This window comes from Diadema antillarum, unplaced genomic scaffold, assembly GCF_040938485.1.
Source record: "Diadema antillarum isolate AM-2024a unplaced genomic scaffold, OU_Dant_1.0 seq00000389_RagTag, whole genome shotgun sequence".
Taxonomy (NCBI): domain Eukaryota; kingdom Metazoa; phylum Echinodermata; class Echinoidea; order Diadematoida; family Diadematidae; genus Diadema; species Diadema antillarum.
This window is the reverse complement of record NW_027271386.1, coordinates 609,762-629,757: the sequence shown is the minus strand read 5'-3', so window position 1 is coordinate 629,757 and position 19,996 is coordinate 609,762. Positions and strand designations below refer to the sequence as shown.

Genomic DNA, 19,996 nt, shown 5'->3' with positions numbered 1-19,996 from the left:
AGATGGAGGGAGAGAGAGAGACACACACAAACATATCAGGGAGGTGGGAACCTCACACCTCCCATCAGCATAGTATACAGCTGTACAAATAAACAGTGGAAGAGAGACCTAGGTGTTGGAGAAGTGAGAGAAATAGATCGATAAACATGGAGTAATACATCTAGAGAAGTGGATGGAAAGATAGATAGATAAATAGATTGATAGATAGATAGATAAATGGATTGATAGATAGATAGATAAATAGATAGATAGATAGATAGATAGATAAATAGATTGATAGATAGATAGATAAATAGATTGATAGATAGATCATAGATAGAGGGAGAGAAACACAGACAAATAGACAGATTCACACATGGCGAATGAGGGATCTGGATATTGGAAAAGTGAGAGAAATAGATTGATAGACATATGGATCGATAGGCAGAGAAACACATGGATATAGATAGATTCATGAATAAAGGAAGAGATGGAGACAGACAGACAGACAGACAGACACACACACACACACACACACACACACACACACACTCACTCACTCACTCACACACAGGTGGTGAAAAATTATGAGCGTCTTGGAATCACCATGGAACAAATGAACTATCCTGGGCATTAGGATGGTACATGCAATTTTGTTAAAATTTCATTCTTTATTTCATTTGCTATTGCGTTTCAGTGAGAGTTGATAAGAGATATACACGTGTAGAGACTAGGATATCTTATCAGGCAAAATAAATTTCAGTCTGTGAAAGTGCACGCCAATCAAAAGGGTGTGTCTCCATGCTAGATCTGGGGGATGTTTCATAAAGCTGTTCCAGCTGTTCTTATAAAAGTTACAAACGACTTAAGAAGGACTGGAACACGTTCTGATGTGCTATACTTATCAGAATTTCAATGATTAAGCGCAAATACTGATCACCAGTCATTCTAAGTTGTTTGTAACTTTAGGAACAGCTTGATGACACCCTCCCCCCCCCCCCCCCCCCCTTGCACAAGGCCACTTCTGGTTCTCAATGTGCTTTTCTCATAGCTCAATCGATATCATGTGACTATTTGTGAAGGCATGGCTTCACTGGCACTGTTCCTCTATCTCACATGACTTGTTCATCATTCATATTTTTGACTGGACAGGTTCCATCAATGGCCCGTCATTCTAGGGTCAGTAGGGAAGGGACGATTTGAAAGTGGAGATACAACGAGAGGGATAGGGGGAGCCATCCACTCTATGCCCAGATTTTCCCCAGCTGGTTTCCTGCCTTTTGTTTTTCACAGCTGACCTGAGAGGGGGTGAGCTGGAGAAAACAAAAGACAAGAATCCAGGGGACTCATGTGACCATGTGACCATGTGACCCATGGGAAGCTCCCTAGCTACGCTATGGTGTCAATCAACTTAGGAGCCCTTCATGGGTTGTTGGTTGTGCATTGCACCTTGATAGATCCCTCTGTCATCTGCAATCTATAGGTTTTGTCATAGAAACTTGTCGATTGAAGGCAGAATCTCAATGAAACTTGATGAAACATTATATTCTGTTGGGTGATTCAAGTATTTGTATTCCAAAGCTGAGTTAATCCAAAAATGCAAAAATGGTGCATTCTCACCAACCTTTGGAATGACAAATCTTCTTCGAATGATTTCTGGAATTACAAGTCTTTGGAATAACAAACCTTTGGAATAATTTGTTCATACCTTGGTATCTTTTTAACCCTTTGAAGGTGAGCTTATTTTGTTCTTCAGCGCACATCTCCCATAGACACTTGCCCGCGGGTATGCTCAGGACTATAGTCTTCAACGGTGTAAATGCACTCCCTATTTTCTTCTGTTTTGCCCAGTTTGTCAGGGCCATATTAAAGTAATTTCACGAAATGGAGCTTTATATCAGGCCTTATTGGGCCTCTACAAAGAAATGTGAAACCCCATTTCTCATTTCTTTGAATAATCATCAGTTCACTCCCGTTATGACACCAGGCCTCGAAATAGGATTTTGGAGGGGCAAGGCCATTTAGAAAAGGGCACTTTTTCCAAGAGCCCAGGGCACTTAGGTCAGTCAGAGGGGCACCAAGGCCACATTGGAAAGGGCATGTTGGGTGTTTATGAAAAAAGAAAGAAGAAAAAAACCGAGAAAAACAAACACACACACACACACACACAAAGTGCAACACACAACAAAAACCTCTTCCCTTCAGCTGTAACGCATTCCCAATTGCCGCGTTTCTATCAGGTGAAACGACAATTTTTAAAACAGGAATAAAACAACAGTAGGTATTGATTGAAACTCGACACCCTTTCAGGCCAGCCAGGCCAGGCTGCCATGTAACTTCAAAGCACATTCCGACAGCTGGCTGGCAAAACCACAAGGCAAAGGAATTTGCGCGCGCGTGTGACATGCTCGACTGGAGGGAGGGCCTGGGAGCATTCTTTCCCTGTTCATCTCCAAGACCCCAGACAGTTCATGACCTCCAAGAATGCGCCAGTACGCACGGTTTCTTATGTTGATTGGTCTCTATCTCTCTCTCCACCCCTCCCCATTCCCCAGTCTGGCACCTTGGCATCGTGGGATTTTTCTTTTTTCTTGGTGAACTTGGTGTTCACTCTACTACTCTATCTGAATATGCGCTGCCTAGCTAGTAACTCTATGGCCGCTGCGCTGCGGAGGCAGTCGGGACGGTAAAAGCGGGTCGGGCGTACATGTACGTACACGTCGTCTCGTATCTCGGAAAGATACTTTGAGTTTGAATCAGATATATTGGGACGCGAGTGAACTGAAGGTATGATATTTGAGATCAGGAAAGTTGTTCAAGCTTATTAAAGTGTAGACTATGAGAAAGGGCATATTATACGTCATAAATAATAACTTTCATTCTAAAAGGGCACCACGGCCCCAAGAAAAAGGGCACATTTTTTTTGGCCGTAACTTTGATAAAAAAACAAAAGGCATTGCGGCCAACGAGAGGGGCACCGACGGCCATGGCCGTCGGTGGCCGTCGGTTAATTCGAGGCCTGTGACACAGTAATAAAATAAAAAGGAACTTGCTCAGCCATCGGTTGTTATTCTGCAAGTCCATGCATGTGTATGCAGTATAACAAATTAAAAAAACAAACATACAATTTAGATTCAGTAGATTCAGTGTATATCAAATGATAAAGAAACAAATTTCTGGTTACAACAAAATAAAAATTCAGGCCGCAACATTATCCTCCCTATGTTTTTCATTGTTTATTTGTTCGATTGTAACGAAATTTCGATATAACAAAAGAAAATTGCCGGTCCCCAGAACTTTGTAAAATGAGAGTCCACTGTACAAAGACCTTCATACATTGAAAGAAGACATTTTGTAATCATATTTCATTAAATATGTTGTTGCAAACATGATTTTAATTTTAATACTCAGTGTTTGCACACAGAACTATAGTTTCCTTGTCAATCATTATAGACAATGTAAGAAAATAGCCTTTGATATGTACAACAGCTATACAGTAATCTATACCATGACCTCACCTACATTCAAAGTGCAATTTTCAACACACTTTTTAAATACAGGCTTACATTCATTTAACTATGTTCATATTGTGCACTCACCTTGTTAGAACCTATAGAGTACAAGGTCAAGGTAGGCTCTGCTTTGTAAGTCTGGAAAAACGTGATTTGAAATATCAGCAGACCTTGACAGGCCAAACATTGTATGTAGACACATGAATCATATTTTGGTGCAGACTAAAAAAAAAAGAAGAAAAAAAGAAGATTACATATTAAAAGAATGAAAAAAGAAAGAAACCAATATATTACATTTTGATTGAGGTTTGTGCGGAAGTTTGAAAGTGAGGATAATTTATTGAAAGACATTGTCAGCTTATTAGAAGGATCTCTGTTACATGCTTTAGTTTCTCTACAAAAACACTTTATTGACATGTTTACAAACACCCTCATCATCACTTTCACAACAATTGCATACACATATTTACTCAGTCCCATGTATCCATTTCTATGTCGGTGACAATTGCATTTAAAATTGATTAAATTTATAGTATACTTCAACTCTATACTTGCCTTCGATCACAATGCATTCTGTTTTGGAATTTGTTCATCCTTACGTTCGGGCATGTACACGTTAAATATACTTAAAGATCCTGTTTACCTTTGGGAGCAGTGATTTAGAAAATGTTCAAGATATCACTTTTGATGCATATATGTAGGTCAGTTGTATCACAAAACATCCTACCATATAAAGTTTTTGCAATAAAGCCTGAAATATTAAGGAGATATCACTATTTTTCTCAATAAAACATAACTGTAGACGGTTTAGTCTGCAAGCATTTCTATTATAACTGTTGTTCACATTTACCAATAACATTAACTTGTATTAGTTCAAATTTTTACATTGGTTGTTGCTATCCCTAACTTACATTTTAGAACTATTTTGAAGCACTACTGCTGTGTTTTTGTGTCATCTGCAAATGGTAAATTATGACTTTAATTCTTTAACCCTTACTTTGCTTTGCATGCTGATGAACACATGTAGTGGAGTGCTTTCTTCACCAAATCATACAGATGTCTAGAAATGAACTGTTAATGAATGGAGATTATCATGACCTAATCCAAGGCACAACACTTTTTCTTTTGGTGGCCCAATTAGGCCATCAGAACATATCTTTCCTTTATAGAAAGTGGTGGCCCAACATCTATTTCTGGTGCCCTTGGGCTGCTTTTCAAAGGTGGAGCCTTGCCTATATACTGTATACGCTGAATATTTCGTGAGGTTTTTATTTTCGCAAATTTCGCGAGTCAGATGCTATTCACGAAATTAAAGATGCGAAAATATTGACTCCGATTTTAATGTGACGTACGCGTGTACACTTCTCAGTTCAGTGCAGGACTCCACGATCGCAAATTTAACCACTCGCGAAATTATCGGGAATTCCCGATTCGCGAAAATTTAGACTCATGAAATATATGCCGTATACAGTACTTGAAAACGTCTACATACACATGTCTGTTCCTCCCACACTGAGGACTATGATTGCAATCTATAATGCTCGGAACAATTGTCTGGTATGTGTTTGTTGTTGTTCGCCATTTTCTACTCTGTTGTCATGTTTGAACATGTGTATTATGTATCTTTTCATTTTCTGCAGTGCCATGAGCATTGAAAGGTAGACCTGTGCTCTCCAAGTAGCCACTATCTCTAGTATGACAATGGAGGCACATTGCTACAGATACACACATTGTATCAGGAGTGGGCTTGTTAAAGGGTGTGTACAGTTCTGGTTAAGGTGAGGATTTAGCTTTTAACGTTTTGCGATATTTTCAGAAACCACTTTATGAGATGTCAAAGAGCCTGTAATTCTAAGGGGAATCAAAAACGTTTATTTGATGAAAATCGGTTTTGAAATGGCTGAGATACATTGTATCCAAAATCAAGGTGAAACAAAGAGATCCTAATAAAAGGGGTGGCCTGTCGCCTTTTATTATTATCACTGTTTTAGATATCTCAGCCATCTGAAAACCAATTTTCATCAAATAAACGTCGAAACCTTCTTAAAATTACATGCTCTTTCATATTTCAGAAGAGGTTTCTCCTTATCTCACTTATTAATGTTATAAACCTGAATCCCCACCTCAACCAGTACTGCACAGTCCCTTTAAAACTTTACAACCTATTATATACACACTGTAGGTCAAGTTTGGATGGATTACTGAATATGGCAATGAAAATACTTGGCAAGGAAGCCACATACGGGTACATGAAAGTGCGTGGGCACATTGGGATTATACAACAGACTGGATAACTGGGAAATGTCATGCATGATGGCAAGGATAACAAGCACAGTACTGCAATGTAGGCTGATTTATCATTTTTCCCCTCTCAAAGCCATTTCCAAAGCCCTTTCGAAAGCCGTTTCCAAAGCAATTTAGAAACGGCTTCCTAAATAGTTGCGTTTATCAACTCCTCGCGAACACGAAAACTGGCCTTGTCGCTGCGCAGCCGCATTGCGCATTTGGACCTGAGGAGAAGGGGTCATACATACGGAAACGCATGGTTCGTAACCGCAGTACAAAGCCAATTCAAAATATCTTTGCGTTTAATTATCTCGCTTCAAAGGGCTTCTAGAAACAGGTTTCTGGAAACCTGTTTCGGAAAGCACAAATTTGCGGTTTTCAAAAAGGCTTTCCGAACCCCATAATCAAAACAGCTTTGCGTTTATCATCTCGTAAAAATTCCCTGAAAGCCGTTTGAAAAACCTGTTTCTGCGGAGGAAAAGAGTTGATAAATGCACCTGTAGATAGTGCATTGCTACATTGAATAGGTTCCAAGCTGCTTTTGGCGGGAGATCTCACGCTGAGGGTGATATCATTGAAAAATTATAGTTGAAAGAACACATTATCAACATTGTGATTTGTATTCAAGTATCTGCAGTCTTTTCAATCATACGCATTTTTAAAGTTATAGAGTTCAGATTTTATGAAGACATATACTTTTATATACGTATGTTGGAAGAATTAAAGACTTATAGTTTGAGTTTGGCCATCAGAGACCAGATGAGAAGGGGGGTGTTTCATCAACGTTTGTCAGTGCTGACAACTTGAATCACCATAGTAACAGCCAGTGACCAGAGCATCTCAGCCAATCAAAACCAAGGATTTTGCTGAAATTGTCAGCGCTGACAAACGTTGATGAAACACCCCCAAGGTAGTCATCTCAGGAAAGTGACTATCAAAGATGGCAAGAATCACCAAAGCCACATTACAACACAAGGCTATCGATTCTTTAATACACAAATCACCCAATTGTAGCTGTCGCATTGCACCCTGATATCGAATTCTCACGCTATACCCCAAGAATGCTGAAAGAATGAAACAGTACATTAAAATGGTTTTCTTTATATACAGTGTTGAAACTGTACCTTGTATAATTAGTATGCATTGGATATTGTACCATTTAAAATGTCATTGTCAAATTGTCAAAGCTCCCTACAAGGGGGGGGGGGGGGGACACCCCTCTTCCATACTACCAATCCCCTCCTCCTCAATTGCTTTGCTCAGCCCTAGCAGCATCTCACTCCAAACTCTAGCTCACTCAAGGTTGGCAACCCTGGCAAGAAGACTAGGATAATGAGAGGTAAAAGAATTAAAATCTGTATAACCAACCAATCCAATCCAAGCTAACTTTCTTGTAAAGCTGATGGATGCAATTGTTTATAGAAAACTCTCCTTTCCCTTCAGTGGTAGTTGATTATCTTGCTGATGGGGGTTAGGGTTTTAGGGATTAGCCTTTTGTTGAGGGCTAGAACCACTGAGCTACTTTGTTGTAGCTCTGTGCTGGAACCACTGAAGCATGGTACCCGGTACACAAGCAAGAGGGCCTAGTTTTCTTCCTGTTTGGTGGTGAATGGGGGGTATTAAAACATATCGTCTGTGCCCATTATAGTCGGAGCTGCTTCGCCACTGTGTGCAAGAGCTAGTGTACATGTACATTCAAGTGTGGAGATCAGACTGTTCTGTTCTTACTCTTTTCAGCCATTCATCACACCTATGTACTTTATGATACTCCCTAACCAGTGACAGTGTAATCCTGCAACTCATACAAGCGTTCCAGAGGAATGTTTCGCAGGGGATATGTTGCCTCCCTTGTGCGGAGTCTGTGATAGGGGTGTCTGTTGACTGGTTGGCAGAACTGAATGTACAAGTATACTGCCTGGTTCTCATCGCCACTCGCCTTGCCTCTCTTCATTGAAGTGATATAATCAAACTGGATATATAGTTCAACCTGTATGGCGACGTCTACATGTACTAATGTACATTGGATCACAATGCCACATACAATTGTATTTTGCTGACATTACATGTACGGCGACCTTCATTTGCTGCATGTGAAAAAGGTTTCGCAAGGTCACAGCGGCGAAAGTTACTTGTACTACCCTGGTATCGTATTATCACCCACAGAATTCGCCTGCATGCAGCTGCAGCATTGTGTACAACACTGTAGGTTTTTAGACGACACAGGCAAGCGAGCCTAGCCGTCCACTGAGAACCCAACAGAGAGAGAGAGAGAGGGTGAAAGAGAGGGAGAGAGGGAAAGGGAGGCAATTTAATCAAATGTGTAGCAAGCGTGTGTCGGTACACACAACCTGTCTGTGTAAACCTTCAGACCTCTCCCTCGCTACAACGGGAGAGACATCCAAGCCGGGATGCGGTGATTAGCATAACTGCATCTCCCCCATCATCATCATCACTGACTGTGCGGTGCTCCTATAGCGGACAGGTCCCTCCCAGGCCGATCGACTATTTCTCTGTGGGCCAAAGCTTGTGAGAGAGGGTGACAGGAATAGAGAGCAAGAGAGCTAGAGAAGGAAAATTAGTGGTGAGTCGACTTCAGGACGATCCTATACTCCGTGCACATGAAACTTGAAGACTTCAATTTTAATAACCCTGAGGAATTCCCTTACAACCCTCTGTCTTGGGAAGATCTAGTATCTATAGCCAAGTGCTGGCACTCTGTTTTGTTTGGATTCACGGCCACCTGTGGAAAGGCATTTACAAGGTAGTAGATGCTGTACTACTCCATGGCGATCATAGAATCTGTCTTGAGAAGGCATACTCTGCATTGCCTGTGATGTTAGACGTTGCTTCTACCTACTGAGCAAATTGTGTTGGTGTCTTGGTCTGTGCTGCCCATGCAGACGACTGCATTGAGCCGCCGGTTCCTCACGATCTTCAAGGATAGACCTGAGTACTGCATTTGAACCTTTCATAAGAGTGTCCTCCAATTTTCTTCTGAAACACTGAATCATCAATTGAAAAATCTGACAGTATAACGATATTCATATCAGAGGCTGCTTTTATTTACGCTACTTTGAAATCACATCCTGTATCTCGGTCAAGTGAATTTGTAGGAGTGGTCAGCATTTGGTGATATAACGATGGCTAGTAATGAAGTGACCATCCCAACGGATTCCACTACCATAGGAGACAATCCGGGTTCTGATCCGATTGAAGTTCAGATCGCACCTCGCAAACAAGGTAACCGATTTCACATTATAGCCGTAGCGTGATAATGTTGTTTTTCTCTCCTGAAAATCAATGTTTTACAATTCTTGATTAAAGCGACTATTCCTGCTCAAATCTTCATATGTGATATGTTTCCTTCATTATCATGATATTTTTTGTTGTTGTTTTTTATGTGGAATACCTGCATTTGTAGCTCCATGGTATGGGTTTGGAAATTTTTAATGTGTCTGAATTGTCATACATTGATACATCGTAATATACTGTATGTTTTTCATATCAAAACAATTGTTTGAACAAATTTGAGGATGTATGTACAAGTAGGGCCTACTCTATTCAATACAATGCATACTCTGTGTCTAAATGCACACATACATCCACACATCATATTTTATAAAGCAGGCAGGACTTTTTTGCAAATTACCCAATTAATCGAATGCAGTATATCTATCTAGATAAAAACAGTGCACAAAATTCATACTGAGCAAGGAAAGGACATATACTGCATATAGATATATACGCCATTATAGCGAGTCTAAATTTTCACGAATCAGAACTTCCCGGCGATTTCACGAGTGGTTTAATTGGCAGTTATGGAGTCTGGCTTGTAAAATACCGAACGGAGAAATGTATACGCGTAGGTCATAACACATTCATAGCGTGATCAGTGTCAATATTTTTGTGTGTCTGAAATAATTTCATGAATAACATCCGACTCATGAAATTCGAGAAAATAAAAACCTCACAAAATATTCAGCCTATACAGTATTTGTCACTTTCTCATACTGTAGGACTTGACAATGCACGAGGTCTGATGCTGCCATACGATAATCTTATGTCGGGAGGTTGTGTCTGAATGGTCTCATATCAAAACTTGGTTTATTCATGCGCCATATAATATACATAGATTTAGTACATTGTATGAATATGACGATGACTGGTTGTGGCTGAAAGTGTTAAAAGTACAATGTATCTCATTGATGGAAGGTCTCATTCATGTACACTGTGCAAGTACAGTGTATGTATTACTGTAAAACGAGAAATGTTTGTGTGCATTTTAATTTCGCGAATTTCGCGAGCGCCAAGATTTGCGAAATTAAAATGCAAGCAAAAATTCTTGTCTACAATTGCATTGAATGCCAGTGGCATTTTGTGAAAATTTCATGCCGCAAAAAACGCCGTCGGCTCCAATTCGCGAAAAATTCATGCCGCGAATATATCATGTTTTACAGCATTAGCACCAAGAGCACATCAGGAGAGTGCAAACCTCTGCCATGAGGTTCCTACACACTGGATCGTAGATCATGATCCAAATCACCACCAAAAATTAATCATCTGCTCCTTTGACAATAGACCTACACATAATGTACCCTGAAAATTTCATACAAATCTGTTCATTACTTTGGAATTGATATTAATATTAGACGAAGAAACGCACAAAGAAACGCAGGCAAAAACATGACCTCTCTAATTTTGAGAGGGATGAATTTTCCTTGACTAGGCCAATATGCACAGCGAATGTTTCCTAGAGATTTGTTTTGTTATATTGGTACCTGCTCCAAGGTATGGATTGAGAAGATGGATGTTATTATTTGATAGTGAGTATCAGGTACATGTATCTCATCGGCCTTGAGAATAGGTGGCGACCTGGTAGTGACTTGATCGAGTCTCAATAGTTGCGGAGTGGAGACATCTCCGTATTAACAAATCTCCATGATGTCTCCTGGAAACTAGCCTGGTCTTCAGGATTTGCGAGGGAATCAAATATGTTCAATTTTCTTTTAACATCTCTGTGTCATTTCCTTTATTAATAGTTAGGGCTAAGTCGCAGAAACTTATTTTGTCAGAGATGTCTCATTCCCGCGTTTGCATTAGTTCCCGCGACACGGGGACAGCCACAAGAGATCTTATCTTTTTTACGACTGACTATCCACACTGCTATCTCATCTGTCCCCGAGCTGTGGGGGCAATTGGGGCTTGGGCCGAGCTCTGCCACTTGAAACCAGGCAGAGCGCATGCCCACATTTAATAACCACGGCTGGATGCTATCAATTGCCCCCCAAGGTCACTCTCCCCTCCAAATCTTGTCCCCGTACCCGACTTGCTTCGAGGGGCCGAGGGGACAAGTCCCAGTGAGCGTTCACATTATGGTTTTTGAGGAGAAAGTCCCGCAGCGTGGTATTTCTCGGCATCGCGGGGACCAATGTGAACGCGGGGTGAGACATCTCTGCGACCTTATGGAGGGCCAGCAACGATGTGGAGATGTTGCGGAGACGTCTTCCATGACTGATTGACTGAGAAGACATCTCAGAGACGTTGCAGCGATGTCCCTGTGACTTCAGGGCGAATGAGTCGTCACCTTGTTTAGAAACATCTTTGTTAGTTGCCTTTGAGTCACCTTGGTGGGAGTGCAAGCCTTTTTTTTATAATTTTTTTTTTTGGTCTTTTCATTGGCACGAGTTGCGGCAGTTGTGGCAATGTCTCCTCTGGTGAGATAGGCCCTTGGGTAGTCAGTGTAGTTCGTGTGTGCTGGGTATGCTGTCAAAAGGACATTGACCCACTATCCACTCGGGTAAAGTGAGTCCCGCGTTCATGAAGATTGATTCTGTCACAACAGTTTGTCTGTTTGTCTTGCACTTGAACAAGAATCAAAGTCTGCATGAAGCAATTCATCGTTGATTGACCAAACAGTGTTTTGATTGTAGTGATGTGCTCCACCCCAAGAAGGCTTTTAGAATAGTTGATTTTGTTTGATGATTGTGAAATGACCGGAAATCAATGAACATTTTGAGAGAGAGAAGGCAGACTTAGGATGGAGGTGATGAGGAAGGCTATCTTTTTATTTTCATTGCAAATAAGTGATTAACTGCAGTGTGAATAAAGTGCAAATGAAAATTAATAGAAATTAATAGTGACATTTGAATACAAAGTGATTAATGAATTTTTGTGTTGAGTTGTTTTTATTACAATTGAGTGACAAATTGCTCTTCATTAGCATCAATAATTCATTGTTGAATAACTTTGCCATATTGAAAAATCATGGGCATGTACAAGTTGTATACACCGCATACTCTATTAACACAACCAAAATTATACAGGGCACGATTAAGCTTGCCGTTGAGTGCAAGTGCAGAGCTACCAAGTCTCACGCATTCTGCGTGAGACTCAAGCATTTAGGGGCCATCTCATGATCTCACGCATGACACCCATTTTTCTCACGCATCGGGCGAAGTCTGCAATTTGGGCCTATGATAATGAGCATAGCTCAAAAGATTAAAGTGATAGTTGCAATTGAAGGTATATTTCTCTTTTGTCTTTCAAAACAAGTAAAAAATAGTCACTTAAAAATGCACCTGATCGCACCATCAAGAGCTAAAAATTGAAAAAGCTCCCTACCGTGGGAGGCCACAGGGAGGAAAAACCCCTCCCACACCCTCGCTCGCGCGCACATTCGCATGCCGAGATGCCGAGTCATGAAAATCTCACTCATAAAATGTTTTTGAACTTGGCATCCCTGCAAGTGCAAGTGCACTGTGGAACCGTGGGGCAGGTGCTACATGATGTATAACACGTGTGCTTTGTGAAGTCATCGTAGCCACTGTACATGTACATAGTGTCTGCAAAATATATTGGCTATGCGGCATTAGAACCACTGACAAGGCATTGCAGTGTATGTTTCTGTGTGCCAGTAAATGCACAGCTGAGGTGATGCTGGATATTGATTTTTTTTTTTTTTTTTTTTTTAACAGATGACAGCACCTGTGTCTCTTGGCAACCAGCAATTAAATTTGATATCTATTATATAAACACAACCAAAACATCCATAAGAATGGTTTTTGCTGTCTAAGGGAATAATAGAAGGAAGTTTAAAGGGATGGTGTAGTATTGTTTGAGGTCAGGATTCAGCTTTTAACTTTTTGTGAGACACTTATAGTAATAAAAACTGTTATGAAATGTTAAAGAGCAGGGCTATTTTACTGGCATCTCATTCTATTTCTGTGTCATATGAATCTGAATTATAAAACATGACAATACTGTGCAATTTACCATTGGTATTCATAATCAATCATCATGTTGAAAAATTGATAGTAGCATGTGTATATCCCCAGCAGAACGTGTTTGAAGTTGCCATATTTTAGCATTTTCATTTGGATCTCTCTTTAAACTCTGGCCAAATCAGCATTAAAATTAAAAAAAAGAAAGAATCAAACTGAATTTATTTGTTCAGCATGTAAGAATACCAAACAACGACAACGATGAACAATCGTGACAAAGTACAGAGTAAATATGGATAATATTATATGTCAGAAATTTTATTCATACACAATACTGTTGCTGTTGCTGTTATGTTCTGCTGAAGTATTATTTCCGCATTGTACACTGTATCACAGTCCCCTCTAAATGGTGATGACTGTACAGTATATTGATTTCTGGTCTACGACCCCGTTTACAGTGCGGGGCTGGGCCGAGCCGCGGCCAAGCCGCCAAGCTGCGGCCGAGCCCGCCCTCAATTGCGGGGCCGAGACCCGCAATTTTGTCCGTTTACACTGCCGGGCTCGCCCCGGGCTTTTCATTCAAACCTTTCAATATTTTGTCGTAGTGGCGTTCTGCTTGTAAACAAATGCAATTTGGTATAGTCTGGTTTTCAGACCCTTTGCCAACTGGATTCCGTAAGGACGAAGTCGCCATTCGGGCAAAGGCCTTTGCCGAAGGAAAAATCCTTTGCAGGACAAAACCACCTTAAACTACACTAGTTTTCGACGTTGAGGGGGTTAATATCCTGAATAGCGAAATAGTACGGGCAGAGGGTCTGGAAGCCAGACTAAAATTGGCCGCGCATTTGGCCCAGTTTGCGCTTACACTGAGAAAAGGCCGGGCTCGGCCGTGGCTGAGCCACGGCCGAGACCACCTCCAGAGCGTGGCCAAATGTGCGGCCAATTTTGGCCCCGCATTTGGCCTTTTGTGCGTTTACACAGAAATGAAGGCGGGCAGCCCCGCACTGTAAACGAGGTCTATGTTGTCATTTTTTTTTGACATTCTTTTCTTGCTCTCCCCCCCCCCCCCCCCTCTCTCTCTCTCTCCCTATGAAAGGGGGGGGGATGGTAATTTTGTACAAGTGGATGTGTGTGGGTTTTTTTGTCTTTTTTTTTTACAAAGCATTGATTTCCTCAATACTGCAACACTAGTATCCTGTATTTGCACGGATCGCCATTATACATGTATGTTTCATGATTGTACTACAGTATGTACACATCAGTGTGTCTGAAAACGTCCGATAATGTACATGAACTATCCACACGCACACACACACACACACACACACACACAAACATGCCTTGTTGCTGTCTCTGTAAAGGTATCTTGCTATTCAGTGCTTATGGGAGGGGATCATAATACAAAGTAGGTGCATCATAAAAAATAAGCAAAAAATATTTATTTCTGATATTTTATGTCATGATGTCTGCTTGCAACATGGAGGTAGAAAATACCTCCATGCTTGCAAGAATGTGAATATTGTGGTATTTCATGCACTTTTACATAAAAATTGCTGTTTTTGGGAGATAACAAACTTGATATTGTGAAAACAAACTTGATCCTTTTTCAAACAATCTGTGAGATTATAAAGGTCTAGTTTACATGTACCTTTGAGAGCAGTGATTTCAAAAATGTTCAAGGTATCACATTTGCTGCAAATAAAGGTCTGTTGTATCACAAAACATCCTACCATATAAGATTTTCACAATAAAGCCTAAAATATAAGGAGAAATCAACATTTTTCTCAATAAACCATAACTGTAGATGGTTTAGTCTGGAAGCATTCTTTATATCATAACTATTGTTCACATTTTGTGTATTTAACAATACTTAACATCGATTATAAGGATTCAATTTTTTACAGTGGTTGTTTCTATACCTTACTCACATTTTAGAACTATTTTAAAGCACCAATGCTGGGTTTTTGTTTCTTCTGCAAATGGTATATTATGTCTTTAAACTTGCTGATATTAGGTATTTTATTGGTTAATTATATTTTCTCCAGACAAGCACGCCCTCATCAAGTCCGATGGGTCAGGCAAGCGAGAGACCGAGCCCCTCAAAGATCCCGTGGTCATTCAGAGGGAGCAGATCTGTGGTGTGGACGGACTGCGCTTCATCATCATATCTTCCGTCATTTTCTCAGTGGCCATCACAATCGGGATGATCATCTCCATCCTCACAGGCCAGACACAGGTAAGTTATAATGTGGGCCGTGACACGAGAAAAAGGGGCCCTTAGCGCTGTCTCGCACAAACACCATAAAATGGCATGGAAGTTTGGCAAACCAATACGTGCAAAAAACAAAAAGATCAGCTAGCCAGCTGCGTGCACATGCATTGTAGACACATCAAAAAGTGGCAGGATTTGGACAAAACATCTTTTTTTTTAAAGTGTCATAATTGGGGCATTTAGGAGTGGAATTTCAGAAAATGGTTTGCATATTACGTCAGAGTTCATTCTACAATGTGGTGTTGAAAACACATTTTCGATATGATCTAAGGGCCCTTTTCTCGCATCACGGCCCATATTAATGCTGCCCTTGATTTATTTTCCATAGATGAGTGAAATTAATTTTTTTTTAAACTTGAGTTTTGCAACACGATGCAAAAAATGTTATTTCATGTGTGTGCTGTGGACACACAAAGAAATTAATTATATCGCGATCTGCATCGCATAGCAAAAATCAGATGTTTGATATTTTTCTTTTGTAAAATCCGACAATTTGCCCCATGCAGTGTTTGAACAGTACGCAGAGACTTTATCAAATTGTTCAATCCCATAATGCAATGGGCCACTGTAGGTCCGCACTCTTGCATGCCCAGTGTCACATTCTGGTCACTTTTGACTTCTTATGTTTTTGTTGCTGAAACATCAGGATAATTTTTCTGCCCAGCGTGTGTGAAAGGTGGCAAATAAAATTGATTTTTGCATCGCAATGCAAAAGCAAATAACTCCTGTGTGTGATTACAGCTGTAGATTCGGTTTGCCAGTCAGCAAAGTACTGTAAAAGTGGATATTTTCACGTGACTAATTTTTTGCGCTCAGCAGGGTACTAAAGAAGAGTTTTGTGTGTTTTTAATTAAATGCGGAATCAAGACCTCAACTACTGGAACATATATCATGCAAAAATGTTCGCGTGCTTTTATTTTTGTGCTAGTTTCTGGGTTGCGTGAAAAGCGTGAAAATTTCAACACCGTGAAAATTTCCACTTTTACAGTACATGCCCACACACAGAGGAAAAAAAAAATGAGAGGATCAGTGTATGAAACAGACTTCCTCTTCTGATATTGGGTGGAATCCTCTTCATAAACACAACCATCAGGCATCCCCAAAGACAATGGTAAAGAATGCCCGTAACTGCTGAAAGATGATCTTTTATTACACCTGAACCAAACATGGCCCGCCACTAAAATCTGACTCTTAGTCCATGGGCCAGGCCAGATATTGGTACCATCTGAGGTGGCAAAACCTTTTTGGTGTCATTTTGTTTGTCGGGCATAGATATGCTTATCACGCTATGATAGCATTTCCAAAATGAGTAGCTTAGTCATAGTAAATGAATTTTTAACCAATTTGGTTTCGTTGTTATATCCCTATACTTCTGAATCGAAACTAACCGCTATACAAAGAAGAGCACTGTCTTCTGTGTGTTCCATAGAGCTGTAAAATGCAGCTCTATGGTATGTGCACAGGTGTTCTGTTGTAAACGCAGTGCGCTTAGTCTTTATTCAAGGCAGCGAAGGGAATGTCCAAGGTTATGATGTCCACAGCGCTTAGTCTTTATCTTAGACGGCCAAGGAAATATCCAAAGCGTATGATACAGTGAATATCTTTTTATCTAAAAACAACAACAACAACAAAAGCAATTCCTCGTGAATTTTACCGTATCTTTCAATTATTTATCATTTTCCGGCCAAAACGCTTCGGTGAAAATGCTGATACCACGCCAATGTCGCTTTATTTCCCTCCAACAATATAAGATAATGCAAAAACAATGTACTGGTACACTACGATACAATATAATGAATGATATTGTAAATGAACAGAGTGATTTTTGTTTAAAACTGATGTATTTGTTGATAGGGTAGTATAAAAACAGTATAGATAATCCCTTTTATGAGGAACTTTAGATATGATAACGGTACATTGATCTAGATAAAGAATAAGCGCACCGCGTGACAGCTGTGGACATCATAACCCTTTGGATATATTCCCTTCGCTGCCCTGAACAAAGACTAAGCGCACCGCGTTTACAACAGAACACCTGTGGACATACAGAAGGCAGTGTTTTTCTGTGTATAGCGGTTTAGCTTCGATTCAGAAGTATAGGGATATAAAAACGAGACCAAATTGGTTAAAAATTCATTTATTATGACTAAGCTACTCATTTGGAAATGCTATCATAGCTTGATAAGCATATCTATGCCCGACAAACAAACTGACACCAAAAGGGTTGTGCCACCTCAGATGGTACCAACAACCCATTTTTCGGGTCTTGGCCCATGGACTATCTAACCTGTCATGATATACCCTGCATGTTTCCAATAGCGATACAGCAACATCACGTACTGCTTATATATAACAGTGCATTATGTGAAGTGCTTCATAAATATTTCACGATGTCTCCGGCATCACTCATATTCATTTCTACTACCGGTATATCAAATTTCCTTCATAAACGTGTTATTGAATCCATGCTGGCAATTTATGTCATCTGATCCAGGGGCCCGGTTAGATTTTGATTGCCATGAAGTTGATGGGAGGCAGTCTCGCTCAATGAGGCGGCTGATTGGGGCTAACCAGGTTAGCCTTGTGCCCTGGGCTTGTCATATATTTCTTCTTTCCTCACTCATTGTAGTACTTTGTGTGTGTGATGGAATTTGGATGGATTTATAAACACAGAACTGCTCCAGTCGTTGCATATCTTAGGGTTTCTTGAATCATTTTTATAACATGGATGCACATCTTGTGCTTGCCATATGTTCAATTATTTTGTTTTTTGTTTATCTTTTTTGTATAAATTTGTGTGTTTTTTTGTGGGGGGGGGGGAGATTACAGTAATTATGAAAAGCAAAACTTTTATGGAAGTAGATAGGCCCTATAGGTAAAAAGCCACTTAAGAAAAACAGTGTGGAAAAGGGGAGAGAGAGGAAAAGCTCTCTTTGAGTAAACTTTTTATGATTCATTTGAGTAAACAATGTCTATTTTAAATGTGTGAGCATTTTTATCTTTCTCCGCATTTGATGTTGGATGCCCCTGTAAATTGGGCAGATTAATTGTCGAGGTTGACCCCAGCTGACCAGTCTTGTATTTTAGGGGGTGACACGACATGTGCAACAGTTGCTCCTGTCTTATTTTCTCCACGGACTTAGGGTTAGGGTGAGGGTTGTGATAGGGTTTTAGACTGAGTTTGATGTGAGGATTAGGATTCGCGCTAGGTTTATGTTTGTGGGTAGAATTTATGTTTGGCTATAAAATAGCATGCAGATATTTCATGCGAGCAATTAATTGTGGCAGGAGCAAATGTCATGGAACCAGTTTAAAGGTGAAATAATCACTGGATGTCTTTGAACTCCGACAGGTGAAATCCCACGGGGCCGTAGCCACCAGTGTAGAGGTCTGTTCGGAGATCGGAGCCAACACCTTACGACATGGAGGCCATGCCATAGATGCTGCCGTGGCAGCTACATTCTGTCTTGGGGTAGTGCATGGGCACTACTCAGGTCTAGGAGGGTAAGACTATCAAACCAACTTTTGATTTGAATAGTGAATAATACCAGAATCACTTGTGGCATAAAACTTTCACAAATTGGAGCCGATGGCCCTTATCTTGGCATGAAACTTTCGTGAATTGCCGCCCATGAAAAACAAACAACTACATTGTATGAATGTACTACCTGTACACGTATTTGCTTACAAATTGTGTAGACAAACTTTCTCATGCATTTATTACATCGGCAAATCATGGCTCCTCGCAAAGTTTATGAACGTTTCCTGAACACGAAAATGTCTGGTTTTACAGTAATTGATAACATTCCATGTACTGTACGAGCTGAAATTTTCGCAGTGGTTTTATTTTCGCGAATTTCGCGAATCCCCTTTGAACCGCGAAAATAACAACACGCAAATAACTAAGTTCAGTTAGACCCTCGCAACCGCGAAATTAACAACACGCGAAAATGTCCTCCAAGTAGCAATTCGCGAAAATATCTGTACGCGAAAATTTCAGCTCGTACAGTATATCATCCGTGTATTGAAGAAAATTCAACATACTATGGGGTCGAGGAGCTGGCCTACATGTGAAAACTGTTGGATCTAAAAGGGGCTCTGTCCCAATACCTTAAATTTGATGATTATGTCTTTATTTTGACTCGTGTGATGGCGTGCCAAGGTCGTGCTATCTACATTTATACAGAGTGTATACCATAACATGCAGTAATGTACAAAGCGATATCGATAACCGGTGAAAGTGAACTCACCTGAAAATATCCTGTGCCAGATCTCCAGGTAGCCTGATTCTGTGGAACAAAGAATAGTCAATTTACATACACTGTGTAAAAAAACAAACAAACAAACAAACAAAAACAGATTATGTTGACCTGATCATCTCTGTATGCAATTTATGCATTCATTTCCTTTTTTCTTTGTATATTGATGTAAATATAGCGGTGGGTTTATCATCATGGGTAATCCTGTTATGGGCTACCAGGCAGGCTACAACTTCAGGGAAACGGCCCCAGTAGCCAGCACTGCCGACATGTTTGGCACGCATCCCACGGCAACCCCGGTAAGTTACATGCAATCCAGCCTCTTTTCATTCCATATCATAGCAACCAATAGAGTTTTTAAACATCTGTCGTCCCACCTGTTGTTATCATTGTTTAATGGGGAAGGAGACCCAAGCAAGTACACGGTGTATGTGGATTGAGTTTAATAATGCAGCAACATTTTTAAAA

The 19,996-nt window shown here is 40.3% G+C and overlaps 1 protein-coding gene across 1 annotated transcript in view; it reads left to right on the top strand.

Annotated features, from left to right (window-relative positions):
• LOC139731965 (glutathione hydrolase 1 proenzyme-like) overlaps positions 1-19,996 on the top strand; it is a 58,978-nt gene that overhangs the window by 30,771 nt on the left and 8,211 nt on the right. Inside the window, exons 2-4 of the mRNA XM_071642837.1 lie at positions 15,043-15,233; positions 18,622-18,773; positions 19,707-19,827. Coding sequence (XP_071498938.1) covers positions 15,043-15,233; positions 18,622-18,773; positions 19,707-19,827 — 464 coding nt within the window. The remainder of the gene's footprint in view (positions 1-15,042; positions 15,234-18,621; positions 18,774-19,706; positions 19,828-19,996) is intronic.